Below are 21,679 nucleotides of genomic sequence, written 5' to 3' on the forward strand. Positions count from 1 at the left end.
AGATAGTGCTTCAAGCAAAAGGCTTTCAAGTTTTTGAAAAAAAAACTTGTACACTGAAAGGGGAGTGGCCAGATCTCCCAGCTCAGCTTTTCACTGGTTTAGTTTGGGTTTTGGCAGTCTGGCTATTCACTGAAAGCAGACAGACAATAGTAAAGCTGCTGGACCCAAAGAGACAGGTGCATACTGACCCTCCTCCCTCTCTGGCTTCTCTCCTCTCAGACCCTGGGTTTGATTTTACCTTTTGTGCCAAGGGGTGTTCATGGAAATTGTTGCAAATGTTGGGAACAGCATCATAAGTTGATATAATCAGTTGATATAATTTGTTATTCAGTATTCTGTTCTCTTTTGTTTGTGTTTCATTTGGTAATCTTGCAAATAAATTCTGTTTTGTTTAAAACCAAGTGGTTTGACCAGCTGCATCACTCCTGGAATATCCGCAATACACCTACTTAAAACAGCTTGCAAAGTTAGGATTGGAGCCACTTTCTGGAAATGTTTTGAGGGGGCCTGGCTTGATCCATGACAATAGGCAATCGAAAATTAGGTCAAGTCGAACTGCAGAGGCTGCTAGCCTAGTCTCTATACTCCTGTGTTGGGGTTTTCACTCATTGGGGAAACTTTAAACCATAGAATCCCTCCATTGCAGAAATAGGCCATTCATCCCATTGAATCTACACCAACACTCTGAAGAGTACCCCACCCAGACCTACCCTGGCCCTGTAGTTCCCACGGCTAATCCACCCTAGCCTGCACATCGTTGGAATGTGGGAGGAAACCAGAGCACCCGGAGGAAACCCACGCAGACACGGGGACAGTGTGCAAACTCCACACAGACAGTTATCCAAGGGTGGAATTGAACCACGTCCCTGTCTTACCACTGAGCCACCATGCTGTCCCAAGTTGAAGGCTGAATTTAATTTAATTGAATCAGCTTTATTGTCACATGTACTCAAGTGAGTACAGTGTAAAGTTTACAGTCGCCACATTACGGCGTCATCTTAGGTACAAAGGTACCTATATACAGATAACTAAGGTCAAATTCTTAGGCAAGAAAAGAAATTAGTAAAGTAAAGAAATAAATAGTCTCGCGTTATAGGCCACAGGAAGTCTTTTTACAAAAAAGCATCTTTGAGTACTGTGCATTTGGAGCTGCTAAATTGTTAACTGTGCTGAGAAGTCAGGATGATAATGAATGCAAGAAAACATTGTGTTTTGTCATCTGAAAAATCTCCCACTATTGAGGACATATATAGAAATCACAGATTTCCCTAAAGTGTGGAAATAGGCCATTAGGCCCAACAAATCCACGCCGACCCTCTGAAAAGTGATCCATCCCCCAATCCTACCTAACCTACACAGCCCTGAACACCATGGACAATTTAGCATGGCTGACTCACCCTAACCTGCACATTTTTGGACTGTGTGAGGAAACCAGAGTACCCGGAGGAAACCCACGCAGAACGTGTGAATCCGGATCCCTGGCTCTGTGAGGCAGCAGTGCTAACTGCTGAGCCACCCTACCACCTTTGACAATCAGAGAAAAGAAAGGCACAAGCATGTAGCCGGACTGGCCTCCAGTGAGTAGGCCGTAGTATTGATCCCCTGCCTCACCTGAAGGCAAGTGTCTCAAACTGTTTGAGCACATCAGAAATCGAAGTTCCTTGGGTCAGGGAGGGGATTAACGCTAGAGGAGCATGGGCAGAAATACCATAACATCCTTCCACTGGTGACACAGAGTCTCACAAAGCTGCTTCCCTCCATCCCTGGATCCGACAAGGTTACTCACGAGATAATGACACCATTGGGACAGTCATCAGAAATAGCAGTGGGTCTAGAAAGGAAGAGCAGACATCAAATGCAGTGGAAAGTTCGAATGATGCTAAACCAAGTGCATTCAAGCGGCCGGCAATCTTTGAGTGCAGAGCTATAATTTGGTGCCACTTTCGCAAAGGCTTCACGCGGTGAGGGAAGAGAGGGGACTGCAGCAAAGGATAACTTGGTTAATGTGCCATCGAAGATAATTAATATGTTCCAAACTGCCCTGTCAGTTTTAGTAATTGGTCTTCCTTTGACACACTCAGCCTGATACCCATTAAAGTGCTAACAAATTACAGCAGAGTTAATGTAACACGTTGAATTGTAAGCAGTGAGCACGTCGCATTCTGGGTGACTACAAGACATTTTGTTCCTTAGCAATGAGCAGCTGATAAAGGGGAACAGTTATCAGTTCCTTTGTTTTTCACACTGTTCCAGAGATGAGCATGTCCCTTCCAATTGGAACCTGGTTAATCTGGGAAGATATTCACAACAGTACACCCACTGTGCCAATGTACAACTGCTTCAGGCAGTAGCTCCATGGCCACTTCGAGAGTGAAGTATAGGAGGGAGAATTTGTAACTTTCAGAACCTCGCAGTGTACCAAAGGGTTTCACAGCCTGTGGAATTTGTTTCTTGCGACTCTAGCCAGCATTTGGCCCACATCCCTCCAAACCCTTCCTATTCGTATACCCACCCAGGTGCTTTTTATATGTCGCAATGGTACCCACCTCTACCACTTCCTCTGGCAGCTCATTCCATACACATACCACCCTCTGCATGAAAAAGTTACCCCTTAGGTCCCTTTCAATCCCCTCTCACCATAAACTTGGTCCCTCTAGCTTTAAACATCCATACCCTAGGGAAAAGACCTTAGCTATTCCCCTTATCTCACCTCTCATGATTTTATAAACCTCTGTAAGGTCACCATTCAGCCTCTGACATGCCAGGGGAAAAAGTCTTTGTTTATCCAGCCTCTCCTTATAACTCAACCCCTCTAGTCTCAGGAAGATCATGGTAAATATTTTTTGCACCTTCTCCCAGTCTAATAACATCATTCCTATGGCAGGGCAACCAGAATACTGTGCACAATATTCTAAAAATGGCTTGTAGTGGGGCGGCACGGTGGCTCAGTGGTTGGCACTGCTGCCTCACAGCACCAGGGACCCAGGTTCAATTCCAGCCTCGGGCGACTGACTGTGTGGAGTTTGCACATTCTCCCCATGTCTGCGCGGGCTTGCTTCAGTTTCCTCCCACAGTCCAAAGATGTGCAGGTCAGGTGAATTGGCCGTGCTAAATTGCCCATAGTGTTAGTTGCATTAGTCCGAGGGAAATGGGTCTGGGTGGGTTACTCTTCGGAGGGTCAGTGTGGACTGGTTGGGCCAAAGGGCCTGTTTCCACACTGTAGGGAATCTAGTCTAATTCACAAGAGTAGGTCGTTGTTCCATTCCAATACTGGTGCATTTGTTCACAATTATCTCAGTGGTTTTTGATTACAATTTTGTAGCCACTGGGAGTGGTTGAGCGCAAATCACGTCATCCCTTCAAGGACTGACTGGTAAGGCCAGGCCATCCAGGCTGACCGGAGTACTTGAAGAGAACTTGTCTTGATTATCGTCGATATCAACTGGGGTTTTCGGCTTCAGAAGCTACAAGTTTCTGTTCTGCATTCTGAATATGTGCCAGGGAACAACCCCCTGGTTGAATATTTGCTCAAACAATATTGCAAAAATCAGACAGAAAAACAGTACGACAAGCAGAAGGAGATTGAAAGATCAATATGCAGCCACAATAAAGAGAAAAGATTAGACTCAAGATCAACCTTGTCTCTATTAAATAACGTACACAGAATAAATTCGGAAGTACTCATCCAATTGTCAGAAGATGTCCCTTTGGGATGAGTCAGGGAGGTATAGAATGCAGAAACTAATGGGATGGATGATGGTGGATACAATTTGACAGAACCAAGTGGGAGCTCGTTCATTTTGGAACATGCTAAATGCAGAAAAAGGGATAAAAACTGAAAGCAGCAGTTCGGGCAGTCTCTGTGAAGACAGAAAAACAGAGTGAATGTTTCAGGTCGATAATTGACCTGAAACATTAACTCACTCGCTGCTGCCTGACCTAGTGCATGTTTCCAGAAATCCCTGTCTTTGTTTCACGTTGGAGTGGCCAAACTCTGATTAAGTAAGATATTCACAGATGTCCTAAATTGCTTTGTTTTAACCTGTTTGTTTCAGAATACATTTGCACGGTGTTTACTTAGCAGCATAAAAACATCTTTTTTCACAATGCCTGCCGCTGTTGTCAGTCCAGCTTTACAAAACCTTCCAATTACAGCCCTACATTCCTGCACATTTTCATAACCTTAGATCTCAATGATATTAATTCTCTCCTGCACTGCCTTCCACTCTGCCTTAAAATTCAGCTCATCCAAAATTATACTGCCCTGACTCTCATCAACCTTAATTCACTCAGCAGTCCCTGTGCTTACTGAATTCCTTTGGTTCCTGGTCGGACAATGACTTAGAATCATAGAGTCATAGAGCTGTACAGCAGGGAAACAGACCCTTCGGACCAACCTGTCCATGCCGACCAGATATCCCAACCCAATCTAGACCCACCTGCCAGCACCCGGCCCATATCCCTCCAAACCCTTCCTATTCATATGCCATTCCAAATGCCTCTTAAATGTTGTAATTGTACCAGCCTCCACCACTTCCTCTGGCAGCTCATTCCATACCCGTACCACCCTCTGCATGAAAAAGTTGTCATGTAGGTCTCTTTTATATCTTTCCCCTCTCACCCTAAACCTATGTCCTCTAGTTCTGGACTTCCCCACCCCAGGGAAAAGGCTCTGTCTATTTACCTGATCCATGCCCCTCATAATTTTTTAAACCTCTATAAGGTCACCCCTCAGCCTCTGATGCTCCAGGGAAAAACAGCCCCAGCCTGTTCTGCCTCTCCCTATAGTTCAAATTCTCCAACCCTGGCAACATCCTTGTAAATCTTTTCTGAACCCTTTCAAGTTTCACAACATCTTTCCGCTAGGAAGGAGACCAGGATTGCACGCAATATTCCAGCAGTTGATGTTAAAATGTCCGTCTTTGTGTTTGAAATCTTTTGTTGGTCTTGCTCCTGTCAGACTATAATCCAATCAAACCTATCTTCCTGCCAACAGTTCTGTGAACTCTGGCTCCCTTCCTTCCCCCTCCATTAACCCGCCCCACTAACTACTTCCTTTGATATCATTGACCAGCACCGCTGTGCCAACCAAAGCTTCCTCATTTGGTACTCGACACAATGGTTTTCATTCATTCACGGGCTGAGGGCATCGCTGGCTGGGTCAGCATTTATTGCCCATCCCAGAGGGCAGTTAAAAGCCAACCACATTGCTATGGGCCTAGAGGCACATGTTGGCCAGACCAAGGAGGAGGAAGTGAGGACTGCAGATGCTGGAGATTAAAGTCGAGAGTGTGGCGCTGGAAAAGCACAGCAGGTCAGGCAGCATCCGAGGAGCAGGAGAGTCGACGTTTCGGGCATAAGCCTGATTCTTGATGAAGGGCTGATGCCCAAAACGTAACTTCTCCTGCTCCTCGGATGCTACCTGACCTGCTGTATTTTTCCAGCATCACACTCTCGATGTTGGCTAGACCAAGTAAGGATGGCCATTTTGTTCCCCCAAGGTCCTCAGTGAACCAGATGGGGTTTTCCAGATTTTTATTGAACAGCCAGTAGAGTCATAGAGTTATAGAAGGTGGGCCTTGATTTGATTTTTTAAAATTTGATTCATTATTGTCATTTGTTTGAGGCTCTTCTGGAACACAGTTCTAGTCGCAAAGTTATTGGAAAGACAGGAATAAGTTGGAAAGGGTTCAGAAGAGATTTAGCAGGGTGTTGCTGAGAGTGGAAGGTTTATGTTAATAAGAAAGGCTGGATAGGCTGGGACTTCTTTCACTGGAGGGTAAGAGGTTGAGAGATGACCTGATAGAGGTTTATAAAATAATGAGGGGTATAGATAGTGTTAATGGTAGTTGTCTTTTCCCTAGGATGGGAGATTTCAAGACAAGGAGGCACATTTTTAAGGTTAGAGGAGAGAGATTTAAGAAAGACGTGTGATGCATTTTCTTGACAGAGAGGGTGGTTCATGGGAGGAATGAACTTAGAGTCACAGAGGCATACAATATGGAAATAGACCCTTCGGTCCAACCAGTTCATGCTGAACATCATGGGTAAAAAATGAGGTCTGCAGATGCTGGAGATCACAGCTGAAAATGTGTTGCTGGTTAAAGCACAGCAGGTTAGGCAGCATCCAAGGAATAGGAAATTCGACGTTTCGGGCATAAGCCCTTCATCCTCCTGATGAAGGGCTTATGCCCGAAACGTTGAATTTCCTATTCCTTTAATGCTGCCTAACCTGCTGTGCTTTAACCAGCAACACATTTTCAGCCATGCTGAACATCATCCCAAACTAAACTACTCCCACCTGCCTGCGCCTGGCCCATATCCCTCCAAATCTTTCCTATTCTTGTATCCATCCAAATGTCTTTTAAACGATGTAATCGTACCCGCATCCCCCACTTCCTCAGGAAGTTCATTGGAGGCCATGTCTGTAGGAGCTATGTGTCGAGCCATTAAATACCAGACCATTTGGATTGGCTGGAGAGGCAGTTAGAGTCACAGAGGAGCATACAGGAGTGTAATTCGTAGCTTTAGGGATGTGGTTACACTGCAGGTTCACTCAGGGAGGTGGGTGACTGTTGGGAGAGGTAGGAAGTTAGTGCAGGATCTCTTGGGCCTATCCCTCTCTTGAACAGATGTACCATTTGGAGTTCTGTTGGAGATAGCCTCTCAGTGCAACAGAGAAGTAGCAGCCAGATCTTGGGCATCAAGAATGAATCTGCTGTTAAAATGGGGTTTGTCAAGATTCAAAAGAGTAATTGTCTTAAGGCCCTGGCCCATCAGGGGCACAGGCAGGAGATTCTGTGGCCATGAGCGAGAACTCAGGATGGTATATTGTCTTGGAGAAGGTGAGGACTGCAGATTCTGGAGCTCAGCGTCGAGATGTCGTGCTGGTCAGGCTGCATCTGAGAAGCAGGAGAATCAACGTTTCAGGCCTAAGCCCTTCATCAGGAATAAGGCTTGTGGGTCGGGGCTGAGATGTAAATGGGAGGGGGGGTGGGGCTGGGGAGCAGGTAGCTGAGAATGCGATAGGTGGATGAAGGTGAGGGAGAAGGTGATAGGTCGGGGGGGGAGTGATGGATGTTACCAGAGGGTGGTGCCGAGTTGGAGGACATGCAGGTCCTGGGCCTCCACCACCGCCAAACCATTACCACCTGACACGTGGAGGGGGAACACCTCATCTTCCGCCTTAGGACCCTGCAACTGCACGGGATCAATGTGGATTTCAACAACTTCCTCATTTCCCCAACCCTCCACATTTTCCCATGTCCCAAGCCTCCAACGTAGCACTGCCCTCTGGACCAGTCCATCACTCCCCCCCCGACCTATCATCTTCTCCCTCATCTTCATCCACCTATCGCTTTCCAAGCTACCTGTCCCCAGACCGCTTATGAAAGGCTTATGCTCGAAATGTCACTTCTCCTGATCAATGTTGTCTCCCTGGTGCCAGGGCCATGGATGTCTTAAAACGATTGCAGCATATTGATAAAGGCGAGGGTGAGAAGCAGAAGGGTGTTGTACACACTCATAAGAACAGCATAGGTAGGGAAAGGGTTAGGGCTTTGCAAAGGGAATACAGGAGGTTCAGTAGCAGGACCTCAAAGGTGGTAATCTCTGGATTACTCCCTGTGCCCCGTGTGAATGAGGGTAGAAATAGTGGCTGCGGAGATGGTGCAGAGGACAAGGATTCAGATTTTTGGATCATTGGGATCTCTTCTGGAGCAGAACAGACGGGACAGGTTTCATTTGAACTGAAGGGGGACCAATATCCTGGCAGGGAGATTTGCAGGTGATTTTTGGAGCTTTTACCTAGCAAAGGCGGAGGTAGTAATGAGAATAGAGGAACAGATGAGAATGGTTCAGAAGTTAAAGAGACCAAGTTAATTAAACAAGGCAGGCAAATGCAAGTCAGAGAACGAGGTAACTCTGAGGAATTAAACTGCATTTGTTTCAACACCAGGAGTCTGAGAGGTGAGGCAGATTAACTCAGGGCATGAATGGGAATATGAGACTGGGATATCATAGCTAATACAGAAACATGGCTGTGGAAGGGGCAGGACTAGCAGCTCAATGAGGAGGGGGTGTGGCATTTTTGATTAGGGAAATCATTACTGCTGTACTTAGAGAGGAGCTTTCTGAGGGATCGTCCAGTGAAGCAATATGGGTGGAATTAAGAAATAAGAAAGGGATTTTCACCTTGATGGGATTGTACTATAGCTCCCCAATGGTCGGCAGGAAACTGAGGAGCAAAAATGTAGACAGATCTCAGACATCTAAAAGAAAAGTAGGGTTGAAATAGTGAGGTATTTTAACTTTCCAAACATAGACTGGGACTGCCGTAGTGTTGAGGGGTTAGATGGGGAGGAATGTCTTCAAGAAAATTTTCTTTATCAATATGTAGATGTATTTCCTAGGGAAGGAGCAAAACTTGACCTTCTCTTATGAAATAAGGCAGAGCAAGTGACTGAGGTGTGAGTGGGGAAGCACTTTGGGGCAAGTCATCAGAATTCTAATAGTTTTAAATAGTTACGGAAAAGGATTGGCCTTCCATAAAGGTTAATGTTCTTAATTGGAGTAATGTCAATTTTGGCAGTATGAGACAGGAACTCTCAAAAGTTGATTGGGGTAGGCTGTTTGCAGGTAAAGGGACAATAGAGTCATAAAGTCATAGAGATGTACAGCTCGGAATCAGACCCTTCAGTCCAACTCGCCCATGCCAACCAGATATCCTAACCTAATCTAGTCCCATTTGCTAGCATTTGGTCCATATCCCTCTAAACCCTTCCTATTCATATACCCATCCAGATGCCTTTTAAATGTTGCAATTGTGTTGGAAAATTGGAGGTTTTCAAAACTGAGATAACAAGAGTTAAGAGGAATTATGGAGTTTGTTATGGATAAACATGAGGTCTTGCATTTTGAATAGTCAAATCAAGGTAGGAGTTTCATGGTGAATGGTAGGGCCTTAAGGAGTGTAACAGAACAGAGAGACCTTAGAGTTCAGGTACAGGGTTCTCTGAAAGTGGAGTCCCAGGTGGACAGGGCAGGGAAGAAGGCTTTGGTCACATTGGCCTACATCAGTCAGGGCACTGATTATAGAAGTTGGGAAGTTATATTGCAGTTGTACAGGATGTTGGTGAAGCTGCAGTTCTGTTTTGGCCACCTTGTTATAGGAAGGATGTTATTAAACTGGAAAGGGTGCAGAAGAAATTTACAAGGGTGTTGCCAAGATTCAATGGTCTGAGTTACAGGGAGAGGTTGGACAAGCTAGGACATTTTTCTTTAGAGCGTAGGAGAATGAGAGGGAATCTTGTGTGTAAGATCATGAGATGCATTGATAGGGTGAATGCACTCAGTCTTTTTCCAAGGGTTGGGGAATCGAGGACTGGAGGGAATCAGTTTCAGGTGAGAGGGGAAAGAATAAAAGGGAAACTGAGAGGCAACTTTTTTACCCAGCCGGTGGTACGCATATGGAATGAGCTGCCAGCGGAAGTGATTGAGGCGGGTACATTAACAACATTTGAAAGGCATTTGGACAAGTACATGGATAGGAAAGGATTGGAAGGATATGGGCCAAGTGCAGGGAAATGGGGTTAGTGTGGATGGACATTTTGATTGGCTTGGGCCAAAGGGCCTGTCTCCATGCTGTGGGACTTTAGGACTCTATATTTCTGTTAGAGTCAAAGGCAAGGCTGGTAGGAGTAAGGAACGATGAATGAATAAAGGATTGAGGCTCTGGTAAAAATTAAGAAGGAGATATATGTTGGGTATAGACAATTGGGATTAAGTGAGTCTCTCATCCATGTGTGGAACCACAGGGGATGGGAGAGATACTAAATAAATATTTCATGGCAGTTTTTATTGTGGGAAAAGAAATGGAGGCTGGGCTACTTGGGGAAATAAATATTGATGTCTTGAAAGCAGTCCGTATTACAGAAGAGGAGGCATTGGAGGCCTTAAGAAAATGGTGAATAAATCTCCAGCACCTTATCAAGTGTATCCCAGGACATTGTAGAAAGTTAGGGAAGGAATTGTGGAGTCCCTAGCAGAGACATTTGTATCATTTACAGCTATGTGTGAGGTGCTGGAGGACTGGAGGGTGGCTAATGGTGTGCCTTTATTTAAGAAAGACTGTTGTGGTTCTGTTCGCCGAGCTGGAAGTTTTTGCTGCAAACGTTTCGTTCCCTGGCTAGGGAACATCATCAGTGCTAGCCAGGGAACGAAACGTTTGCAGCAAAAACTTCCAGCTCGGCGAACAGAACCACAACAATGGACACCCGAGCTACAAATCTTCAACCAGACTTTAAGAAAGACTGTCAGGAGAAGCCTGAGAACTATAGACCGGTGAATCTGACATTGGTGGAGACTACGTTGTTGGAGGAATGTATAAACAATGGTTTTCCAAGACTGTGCCTGAGAGGAGGAATCTCCATTTTGATGGCATGTGGAGAAAAGGAGACGTGGGAATGATTTAAGTAAGTAATGAAGGGAACCAATAGGCTAGACAAGGACAGGGTCCTACTTTTGAAATGGGAATACATTCAAAGAATTGAAATTAAATACATTAAAAGAAGCTGCTTATAAAACACCTGTATAAAAACCTGATGAGAACTTAGAACCAGAGATACAAAATCAAATAACAATTGTTTCAAAGAAAAATAAAGACGTTTACCTGGAAAATTAGGATTCTTTAAGGGATACTAAGAAGGTAGAAATTTTAGTCTGAAAACATTTGGGTAAGTAAGTTCAGAGAGCATATTTGGCTTGCTAAATGGTCTAGTACTTTAGCTTATAGCACTGATGTTAAGCACTGTCTTCCTGGAATTAAAGAACGATGAGAATTTAATGTCTCCTTCACCTCTAGAATCAAATTGTTCACCATTTGCTACTTCGGTGTTATTAGAATTCCAAAATGGCGGTTGGAAATTGTCCAACAGCTTGTAGCCTGCTGGCTCATGGAAACAAACAGCAATCAGGCTTCGTTTTCACCTTGGGTACCCAAGATAGGAATCTAACCCAAACACTTGGAATTAAAAGCAAAGTGTGTTTTCTGGAGAACTGCCGCAAAGTTCTGATAAAGGGAGATAATCTTACACTTGGAATTGTTTCTCAGATACCCAGTTCTCTTGTTTAATGCCTCAGTACACAGTCTGCAAGCAGCCTTGCTTTCAAAGCAGTCACTCTCTATGACATCTACTCAACGGGTATAATGAATAAGGTTGACAAATCACTATAGCTGTGCACAAAGTCACTGGTTCAAAACCTCATGGTGTCCCAAGTGGGTGAGCAAGCCACAATCAGTTTTCTCTGAATTTGATCCTCTTTGGTGTGTGTAAATAGCCAATGACCCAGTTTCCATTGAAGATATGTTGGGATGAGTTCACTCAACACTCCTGTGCTCACTGACTTACACTGCCTGCCCCTCCTCCCTCCACCCCATCCCATTGATGATGTAAGTTTTACCCAGGTGTCCACACCCTCCATGGCCTCACCACCTCCTTCTTCTCTCAAGCTGTCTCACCCTTGGGAACTCTATGTTCATCCAATTCCGGCTCTCAGACACAATTTTGATCTCTCTCAGTTACCTGGCTTGGAAACTCGCTTGCAATACCTCTCCACTTCAAACCCATCTCTTGGACCTCATTATTTTGTAACCTCTACTAATTTCCTAAAGTGGCTGTCAACTGTCACCAGAAATAGTTCATGTGAAGCCCCCTGGGATATTTCACTTGATTAAATGTTCTAAAGAAATCCAAGTTGTTCCTGAACTCAAATCATCTCATTTAACATTAATTCAAAGATGCTCCTGGACTTAGCAGTGTTTGCTGAATGTATTTTAAAGCACAAACGCAACGTTATTTAATATCATTATGTTTCTATCAGCATTTTTCAGGTCACACCAAGGACTTTAGTAATGAACTGCAAACCATGCTGATTTTCCTCATTCACACTATTGATTAGTGCTGTGCTTAGCTAATTGAGATTTCTGTTGAAGATGGGATTCAGGGCTAGCTTTGGATTATTAGCTTTACAACCCAAGATTGCAGCGCGACTGAACTCTCAGAGGCATACATAGATGTTAAGGCTCCACGTGAAACGATGCTCATCATCTATTTAGGGAAGGTTACAAATTTTCTTTGGAGAAACTACTTTGAAACCAAACCACTCAATATTACAAAAGAGAAAATGCTGGAAAATCTCAGCAGGTCAGAGAAACGAGCTGATGTTTCGAGTCTAACTGACCCTTTGTCAAAGCCGGCTTTGACAAAGGGCTTTGACAAAGGGTCAATTAGACTCAGAACGTCAGCTCTTTTCTCTCCATACAGATGCTGCCAGACCTGCTGAGATTTTCCAGCATTTTGTCTTTTGGTTTCAGATTCCAGCATCCGCAGTAATTTGTTTTTAATATTGCAAAAGATCTGGTGACTTTTTTTTAACTCCCTATCTTTATTTTTCGTTGAATTGAAATGAGTCTGTGTTAAAGAGTTTTCTTGTTTCAAGGGTTAGTGGACTATTCCACAAGTATCTCCTCAATGCGCAGGTGTTGTTCAGCCTGGACAATCTGACTGACAATATACCTGCATTCCCACACGCGATCTGGAGTTGTGATAACCTCCAGGTTACATTCCTCAACTCAGTCCTGGCATGGATTGGAATATGAGCAGAATGCAGTGTGGTTGCTTTCTCATATCCCCACCTGCATAGTAAGCAACATCAGTGCTGCAGTAATCAGCAGCACAATGAGCGGAATTTAGACCATTGTTTGATTCAAATTCCTCATTTTCCAACCCGTGAGTGACTTAATTAACGCCTATGCACAGAGAACCTAAAAGAATGAAACTTTACAACGAGCCGTGTAGATCATTCTTTGCTCAAAGTTCATTTATACTTTTGCAGGTCCCTCCTAGAGGAAAATGTCAAGTAAGTCAGTGACCAGTAATGTGACCAATAAAAATGACCCCAAGTCCATCAACTCCAGAGTCTTCATTGGTAACCTAAACACAGCCATTGTGAAGAAGGCAGATGTGGAGGCCATCTTTGGGAAGTACGGCAAGATAGTGGGGTGCTCTGTGCACAAAGGATATGCGTTTGTGCAGTACGTATTTGAACGGAATGCCCGGGCTGCAGTGGCTGGAGAACACAACAGGATAGTGGCTGGGCAACCACTGGGTGAGTAATGACATCAAGCTTTACAGAAGGAGAGCATTAAAGAGAAAAAAAAACATTGTCACATGAAAGGGACACGCTGTCCTGTTGATTAGAATGATCAGTGATTCATATTTGGGATTAGCAACCAGTTCTTGCTTTGCAACCGTCTCACGTTGTGTCAGACATTGTTCCACTTTGCACTTGCCTCCCCATTCCCCAACCCACTTGTTTTGGCTCACGTTTAAGGTCTCTTTAAGATCCCAGTGTGGCTCTGAGAGATACTGGTAACGTGAGAGCTCAGCTGTAAATAAAACCACAAGGTGCTGGAAATGCACAGCAGGTCTGGCTGTGTCAATGGGGAGGGAAGCAGAGTGAATATTTCAGAGTAAGGACCTTTTGTCAGAACTGAAAGAAAATAGGACCCTAATACTTTATAAGTAACTGAAAGGGTGGAGGGAGGGGTAAAGGTATGGGGGAAGAATTTGATGAACTCACCAAAGGTTTCACAGCACCAGAAACAAAGGGAGTGGTCATGGTTCTAATAAACGAACAAAGAACTTGTTCAGTGTCAGTGTGAATGGCAGAATAATGAACAGCCAAGCCCAAATCCAAAAAGATGAGAGGAGGAGCTGGGTTTACAGTCTGGAAATTGTTGAGCTGAATATTGATTCCACAAAGCTGTAAAGTGCCTAAACACAAGTTGACATGCTTTAACTCCAACTTGCGGAGAGTTTCATTGGAAAACAGCAGCAGACCGAGAACAGAGATGTCAGTGTGACAGCAAAGTGAAACCTTGAAGAGACAAGCCGCTGGACACTTGGGATCTTGCTAGTGGTTGATCCTGAGTTACCAGTGGTTTATCATTTTAATTCTTCACCCTGCTTTCACACTGACATCTCTGACCTCGGGTCTGCTTCAGTGTTACAGTGAAGGTCAAAGAGAGCTGGAGGAATAGCACCTCATCTTCCTGTTTGGCATTTTGCAACATTCTGGACTGAACAATGTTAAACTGCAAGCTCTAAGTTTCTCTCATCATATTTTCCAAGGGCTTTTTTTCTCGGCTTTTTGACATTATTAATCATGCTTTTGCTGTTCCTACCCAATCTGGATAAATCCTTGAATATTGCAGTTGCTGGAGACACTCAGCAGGTTTGGTAGCATCACATGAAGAGAGAAACAGAGTGAATATTTTGAGCCGAGCGTGACTTTCCTTCCGAACGGTTTTTGATGAAGAATTAGACTGGACTCGAAACGTTAGCTCTGTTTCTGTCTCCAGACTGGATGTGTGTCACCAGAACATTGCACTTATTTCTGAACAAATCCTTTGTTTCGTCATAAAGACAATTACCACTCTCTTTGACATTGTCACCACTCTGTTATTTAATCTCTCACAGCATCCACCCTCTCAGAAACCTATCTCTATTGTATCTCTATTTTTCCCCTTTCGCTCACTTAAAAACCTGTTGCATTTTCCATATTCCTCTAGTTCTGATAAAATGTCATTGTCCTGAAGCATTCATTATGTTTGTGTCCTCACAGCTGCTGCCAGACCTGCTGAAAATTTGCAGCATTTTCTGTTTTTATTTCAGCATCTGCGGGGAATTTGCTTTTGCTTTTAGTGAGACTTCAGCAGCCTGTTAACATTGAACTGCCGTGAGGAACCTCAATAAAATAAACCCTTTAGTACCTTTGCAATAATATAAATGATTGAACTCAAAAATGTTACCAGTTGGCAACACAATTGCAATCACTGTCTAATTGAAAAAATATAGACAAAAAGGTTCAGTTTCACAAGTGGGCTCATTGATCACCAGGATTTCTACTTCTAACCTTATGATTACAGCAACCTTTTATGTGTCTGCAGCCTTTGAAGAGAAAACCTTCTCAATGCTAATTTGTAACTTGTGCTATGCATTGTGAGAGCAAAGCTTTTCCAAGGTGCCTAGAACAACTGCCTCACATTTATGGTCAGAGCTCAGAAACCAGGCACTGGAAGCACCGGTCATCTATAGATGAAACTGTCCTGATGGATCTTAGGAGAGCTGGTAGGAGTAATACATGTCTCCAGGATACTGGATAATCCACGAGCCTTTCAACAGACTAATAGTGGAGTGGTCCAAGATTTGAGAAAGATTGATAACTTTGGATCCCCACTCTATGGGGAATCCTTCCAGCTTTGTGACTAATGTGGAAGAGGATTGAGTTTAGATTTATTTGATGCAGTGATGTATTATTTTGGAATGGCCACACGCATTGTGCACTAAGCACAAAGTGTTCAGGACTGTTGCATCACTGTACCATCCTAGTCAGAGAGTTTATTGATGGGTTAGTTTGCGCATACATGCTAGATTATATGTATGATAGCTTTTCTTCCACTGAAAGGTGCAGACCTAGAGTGCCAGCTACCTGTAAGACTGAGGGAAAGGGTATGTTCTATACTTGGTGATGCCAGGTGGTTTTCCGAAGACTGAGCGTTGTGAAGTGTGACAGAGTGAGAAAGGAAAAGGAGCAGTTTACCTCGGAGTAGGCCTGATCCATGCATCGTCACTGACAGTACTGCATGCAATGTCTGTCTTATTTCGCCTTGAAACATGCAAGTTTAAATAAATCATTGGATTAACCCGTGGAAGATTTAACATAACTAACTAAGGGGCTCACCTAGTGATCGCAAAAAAAAACACGAGTGAAAATGTGCAGTGGATCTTGCTCTGAAGCAGTGGTGTATGCTCTCCAGGGCCTGGCGTTTTAGTAAACAGCATAATTGGGCTGTTGGCTGAAGAGAGTCCTGTAAGGGCCCAGCTGATTTCCAACCTCAGCGTGGCACGGTGGCTCAGTGGTTAGCACTGCTGCCTCACAGCGGCAGGGACCTGGTGGGGGTTCAATCCCAGCCTCGGGAGCTGTTTGTGTGGAGTTTGCACATTCTCCCTATGTCTGCATGTGTTTCCTCCCACAATCCAAAGGTGTGCAGATGAGGTGAATTGGCCATGCTAAATGGCCCCATAATGTCAAGGGGTGTGTAGATTAGGGGAATGGGTCTGGGCAGCTTACTCTTCAGAGGATTGGTGTGGACTTGTTGGGCCGAAGGGTCTATTTCCACACTGTCAGGATTCTATATTTCTAATGTTCAGCTGCCCAGCATTGCCATCCCTCAATGGGTGGGTGAGGATTCAATCAAGCCTATGCCAGCTCTTTGAGAGAGCTATCCTATTGGTCTCACTTCCCGTTTCCTCTTTTCCTATCATGTTACAGTTCTGTTCTTTTCAAAACACTAGCTTTGCCTCTCATCCGCACCATCTGCTCCTCTTTCTTTCATGTGGCAGTGACTAGGGGTGGGGAGGGTATGTTTGTGTCTTCACTGATTTGAACCGGCTGAGATTAAGACAGCTTTTTCGAAGAAAACAACGCTGCGGGACGCTGGAGATCTGAAACGGAAGCTGGAAATCCCTGGTGAAACTCAGCAGGTCTGGCAGCACCAATAGAGAGAAGGCAGACCCAGACTCTGCTTCCTGTTCACAGATGCTGCTGGACCTGCTGAGTTTCTCCAGCAGTTTCTGTTCTTGTTTCTGCTTTTCGCCATGGTTTGAGTGGGCTCTTGCGTAGAGGGAGAGACAGGAAAGGTGACTGTTGTAAAATTTCAACCTGATGGAAGAAACGCCAGTGAAACCTGGAAATGACCAGCACTGATCCAAGTGGTCTGCAAATGCCTAAAAATGGCACTGCAGCTGGTGCTAGTTGTGCGAGCTTTTGACAATATTGAACTGAGCTTTCCTGACTGAATAGTGTGGTGCTGGAAAAGCACAGCCAGTCAGGCAGCACCCATAGGAGCAGGAGAATCAACATTTCGGCCATCAGGAATGATGAGGGGCTTATGCTTCTTTCTTGATGAAGGGCCTCTGCCCGAAACGTCGATTTTCCTGCTCCTCGGATGCTGCCTGACCGGCTGTGCTTTTCCAGCACCACTCTGTTCGACTCTGATCTCCATCATCCGCAGTCCTGACTCTCTCCTGAGTTTTTCCTAATGCCAATCTAATGAGCTCAGGTTAATCAATTCTTCCCACTTTCCAGAAATACTAGTTTGTCGCTGCTAGAATTGGCACTTAATCGATCAGCACAAGCGAAGGGAAATTTGTAACCGATCCTCAATCACAACATTCATGTGACTGCCACATGTAAACTTTAGTTGCCTTTTTGTGCAGATTAGACCAATACATGAATGATGTGTTGACATATAACCACGAATCATAGAGTCCCTACACTGTGGAAGCTGCCAATTCAAGTCCACACTGGCCCTCTGAAGAGCATCCCATCCAGACCCAAGCCCTATCCTGTCCCTGCATTTTCCATGGCTAATCCACCAAGCCTGCACACTATGTGCAATTGAGCATGACCAATCCACCAAAACTACACATCTTTGGACTGTGGGAAGAATGTGGAGGAAACCCACGCAGACGCGGGAAGAACGTGCAGGCTCCACACAGGCAGTCACCCGAGGCAGGAATTGAAGCTGGATCCCTGATGCTGTGAGGCAGCGGTGCTAACCACTGAGCCATCGTGCTGCCCTAACGTTTGACAGCTTCACCACTTACATTGTCAGAAATGACATGTGCTCTCAGAAACCAGAATGTACTTGTGATCATTGGATAAATAGTTGAAACACAATTGCTGGAAAAGCTCAGCAGGTCTGGCAGCATCCATGGAGAGAAATTAGAGTTAACTGATTTCAGGCCTTCCCTCAGAATTGATGGTAGCTAGAAAAAAGCTGGCTTTTATGTCGAAGTTGTGGTGGGGGAAAGTGTTAAAGAGGAAACGATAGGTGGGGATAGAGCCCAAAGAGAGAGAGAAAGCAGTTGGACAGACAAAAGAGTGGATAACATTCGCAAATAATTGAAATTGCCTGATCTCTGCACATTAAGCGTCACGAGAGTTTTCAGTCTTGGACTGTGCTTGAACCGAGAATGGCTTTGCATTTCCGCTGCTAAGTTATTTTGTGTTTCATCTGTGGCTGATATCTCAGGTTCTAAAAAAATACATGCTGGAAAAGCCAGACGGAATCCTGGTTTAACTCCAGCTGGAGTACAGTCTGTTCAAACCAAAATATGGGCTTGTGTTTACTCACAGCTTGTGGGAATCTTGAATCTGCACATCTCCACTGTTACTACAGGTTTATTAAACTGAATGGCTGTACGATTACTGACTCGGTGCTATTTTCAATTATTACCTGATGCATTATTTGTGCAGGCTGCTTATAAGCCGATGCAAAGTGGCTTCGGTTTCTCTACAAGCACGAGATTCATGTTATAGCCCAGAGGTCAGGAAGTGTGAGATCATCCTCAGGATGCAGTCTCCAACCATGCATAGCTTTACGACGGATACCTGCCAGTTATTTTCAAAACTGAGATTATAAAGTTCCCCTGGGGTCTACCCTTAGCAAGCTGACATTTCTTTTACCACTTCCACGACATTAAAATTGAACAAACACTGGGCCTGGTGCGGCCCACTGAACAAAGACCGACACATTCCTTTGGGCATGTATCTGTATGGCTCTGCTGAAGACCAAGGCAAGAGTGAGCTCCGTAATACAAGCCTCCAGAGCCCAAAATGCCAACCAGGAGTTAGATTCTGATAAACACCAACAGATGCTCCCAAACGTTTTGGGCATTTTAGGATATGTACTCTTTAATTTTATTACAAGAGTTCTCATCATCAGACTAACCCACAGTTCAGGAACTGGACCTATTTCAAAGTCAGTATGCAGGGGACTGCGAAAGATATAATAATATGCTGATTTAACAATACAATTGACATCTTATACCAGTGGTTTGATTTTGTTACAATATGAAATTCATATCTATGGACTGAGCTGCCAGAGGAAGTGCCGAAGGTGGTACAAATATAACATTTAAAAGGTATCTGGAAGGAGGTGTGAATAGGAGCGGTTGAGAGGGATATGGGACAAATGCTTGCAAATGGGACGAGATTAATTTCGAATATCTAGTCAACACATGACGAGTTGGACTGCAAGTTCTGTTTCTGTGCTGTATGACTCTGTAACTCTCTATGTCAAATGCCCTGGCTCATGAGCCTCGTTATATTTTGCAAAGCCACAACACAAGATGATTCAACAAAGCGTGAAAAGTGCACTGAGGAACATAAGATAATATTCTTAGACCAAGTCAATAGAGGAGATGAGTCAAGAGTGTGGTGCTGGAAAAGCACAGCAGGTCAAGCAGTATTCGAGGAGCAGGAGAATCAACGTTTCGGGCTTAAGCCCTTTGTCAGGATGAAAGGATTAAGCCCGAAACGTTGACTCTCCTGCTTCTCGGATGCTGCTTGACCTGCTGTGTTTTTCCAGCAACATACTCTCACTTTGATCGCTAGCATCTGCAGATCTCGCTGTCTCCCAACAGAGGAGATGAGAAAGTAAGAGTGTATGTTATTGATCACTGCAAAAAAAGGTGCAGCACAAACTCAATTAAATCCTAACCAGGGATGGGTTGTGGCAGGTTTGTCAAGATAGGTGTTTACGGTGATATCTCTTTCCACACAAGCTGAGATGAGCTCTTTGTGGTCCTTCAGAATGATGAAGAGTTTTAGTGCGATGATTCCCTGGTAGCTGACGTGTTAGTGGCAGAGAAGAACTTTTCAGCAATTCCTAACATGAATTAAAGTGAAGGTTAGCACAGTGCAGTTGGAATGACAAATTCTCTGCTGCCAACCATTGTCAAAGCCGAGAATATTAATTCATTTCGAAGGACGTTCGGTAATTATTTGTAAAATGGTTGGCTACCGCGGGGAAATTTGTCATTGATTGGGTGAATGATCTGTTTGTGTGCTGCGAATTTCTCCAACTCTGCAAAATTGGCATGAAATGGGAAATTGAACCGTAGTGTGAATAGAAGCAAATATGAAGGAATCTGACCTCACTTTCGGAATCCAGAGATGAACTGCAAACTGAGAAGGCCTCTGGTTTCATCAATTTAACGTCCTTTGAAGGCAGATTTGCAAGTTGATGAGATCAAAATTCATAAAGGACTTTCAAGTGAAATAGCTGATCAGATGTAACTTGATGAGATCAAACCTGAGGCACAGTCAGCAGCGTTCAGTCATATTACATATCAAATAGCGAGCTCCAATATCAAATTAATGCATACTTTGACCAAGGAAGTGAAGGTAGGAATTTGCAAGTGGGACTCAATTTAGTACGATATGTTGCCATGTTGTTTCTCATGGGATATAGGTGCCTCTGACGAGACCAGCATTAGCCCATCCATAATTGCCCTTGAACAGATTAGTTTGCTCAGCCGTTTCAGAGTCAAGAATGGTGTTGTGGGTCTGGAGTCAGATGGAGTCAAGACCAGCAGATTTCCTTCTCTCAAGGACGTCAATGAATCATAGAATCCCTACAGTGCAGAAAGAGACCATTGAGCCCATCAAGTCTGCACTGTCCCTCCGAATAGCATCCCACCCATCCTGTTCCCATAATCCTGCATTTCCTGTGGCTAATCCACCTAGCCTGCACATCCTTAGATGGTATGCGGCGGTTCAGCATGGCCAACCCACCTCCCCTACACATCTTTTGACTGTGGGAGGAAACCCACGCAGATGCGGGTGCAATGTGCAAACTCCACACAGACAGTCCCCTGAGAGTGGAATCGAACCTAGGTCTCTGGTGCTGTGAGGCAATGGTGCTGACCACTGTGCTACCCCATCAAATGAGTTTTTTGAACAGTTAATGTTTGCTCCTTGGTCACCATTACTTAGACTCGGTTTTAATTCTAGATTATACTAAATGGTGGGATTTGAATTCATTGAAGGAATTGTCTGGGCTTTGGGATTTCTAGCCCAGTAACAATGCTACTTTGCAATCATCTCTCCAGGATAAATAAATCTTCATTCATTATTTTGACAGGGAGCTGTTTGACTGGATAGTCAAACATAGCAATCTGCAATTGTCAAACTGTTGTGTAACTAACTACAAGGCTGGTTTAAAGGAAAAGTATATGTTTGGGACTGGTGCTGGATGTAGGAGCCTATAGCCGACAGCTAGCTACTTCTTAACTGGGAAATACTTGGTCTTCATCAAAATTGCAGGACAATGTTGAAGTCGTGTTCACTCCCAAAAAGGTAGGCAAGACTTAGAACATATAAATACATCCCTCTGCAATATCCCGACTGTCTTTACACACAAGAGACTGGTACAACCTGGGAATGCTTCTGTCGGATAAGTAACCATAAGAAAACCCTGTACTTTATTCAAACTGGGATGATGTTAAATTTGATCAATTTTATCAGTTTTAATTGGCTCAGTGGTTAGCACTTCTGCCTCACAGCATCAGGTACCCGGATTCAATTCTACCCTTGGCCACTGTCTGTATGGAGTTTGCACACCCTCCCTGTGTCTGTGTGGGTTTCCTCTGAGTGCATTAGTCCAAACAAATTAATCTGTGTGTAGATGAGCAGAGAGATTTCGGTTTCCATGCATGTAGATCCCTGAAAATTTCCACCTAGGTGGATAGGGTTGTGAAGAAGGCAT

General features: G+C 44.3%; 1 protein-coding gene across 1 annotated transcript in view; it reads left to right on the plus strand.

Moving 5' to 3' along the window:
• LOC132824024 (RNA-binding Raly-like protein) overlaps nt 1-21,679 on the plus strand; it is a 970,546-nt gene that overhangs the window by 155,210 nt on the left and 793,657 nt on the right. The window contains exon 2 of the mRNA XM_060838262.1: nt 12,895-13,167. Within this exon, the coding sequence (XP_060694245.1) occupies nt 12,912-13,167 (256 nt within the window). The 5' untranslated portion in view covers nt 12,895-12,911. The remainder of the gene's footprint in view (nt 1-12,894; nt 13,168-21,679) is intronic.

The sequence above is a fragment of the Hemiscyllium ocellatum genome, chromosome 17, assembly GCF_020745735.1.
Source record: "Hemiscyllium ocellatum isolate sHemOce1 chromosome 17, sHemOce1.pat.X.cur, whole genome shotgun sequence".
Lineage (NCBI taxonomy): Eukaryota > Metazoa > Chordata > Chondrichthyes > Orectolobiformes > Hemiscylliidae > Hemiscyllium > Hemiscyllium ocellatum.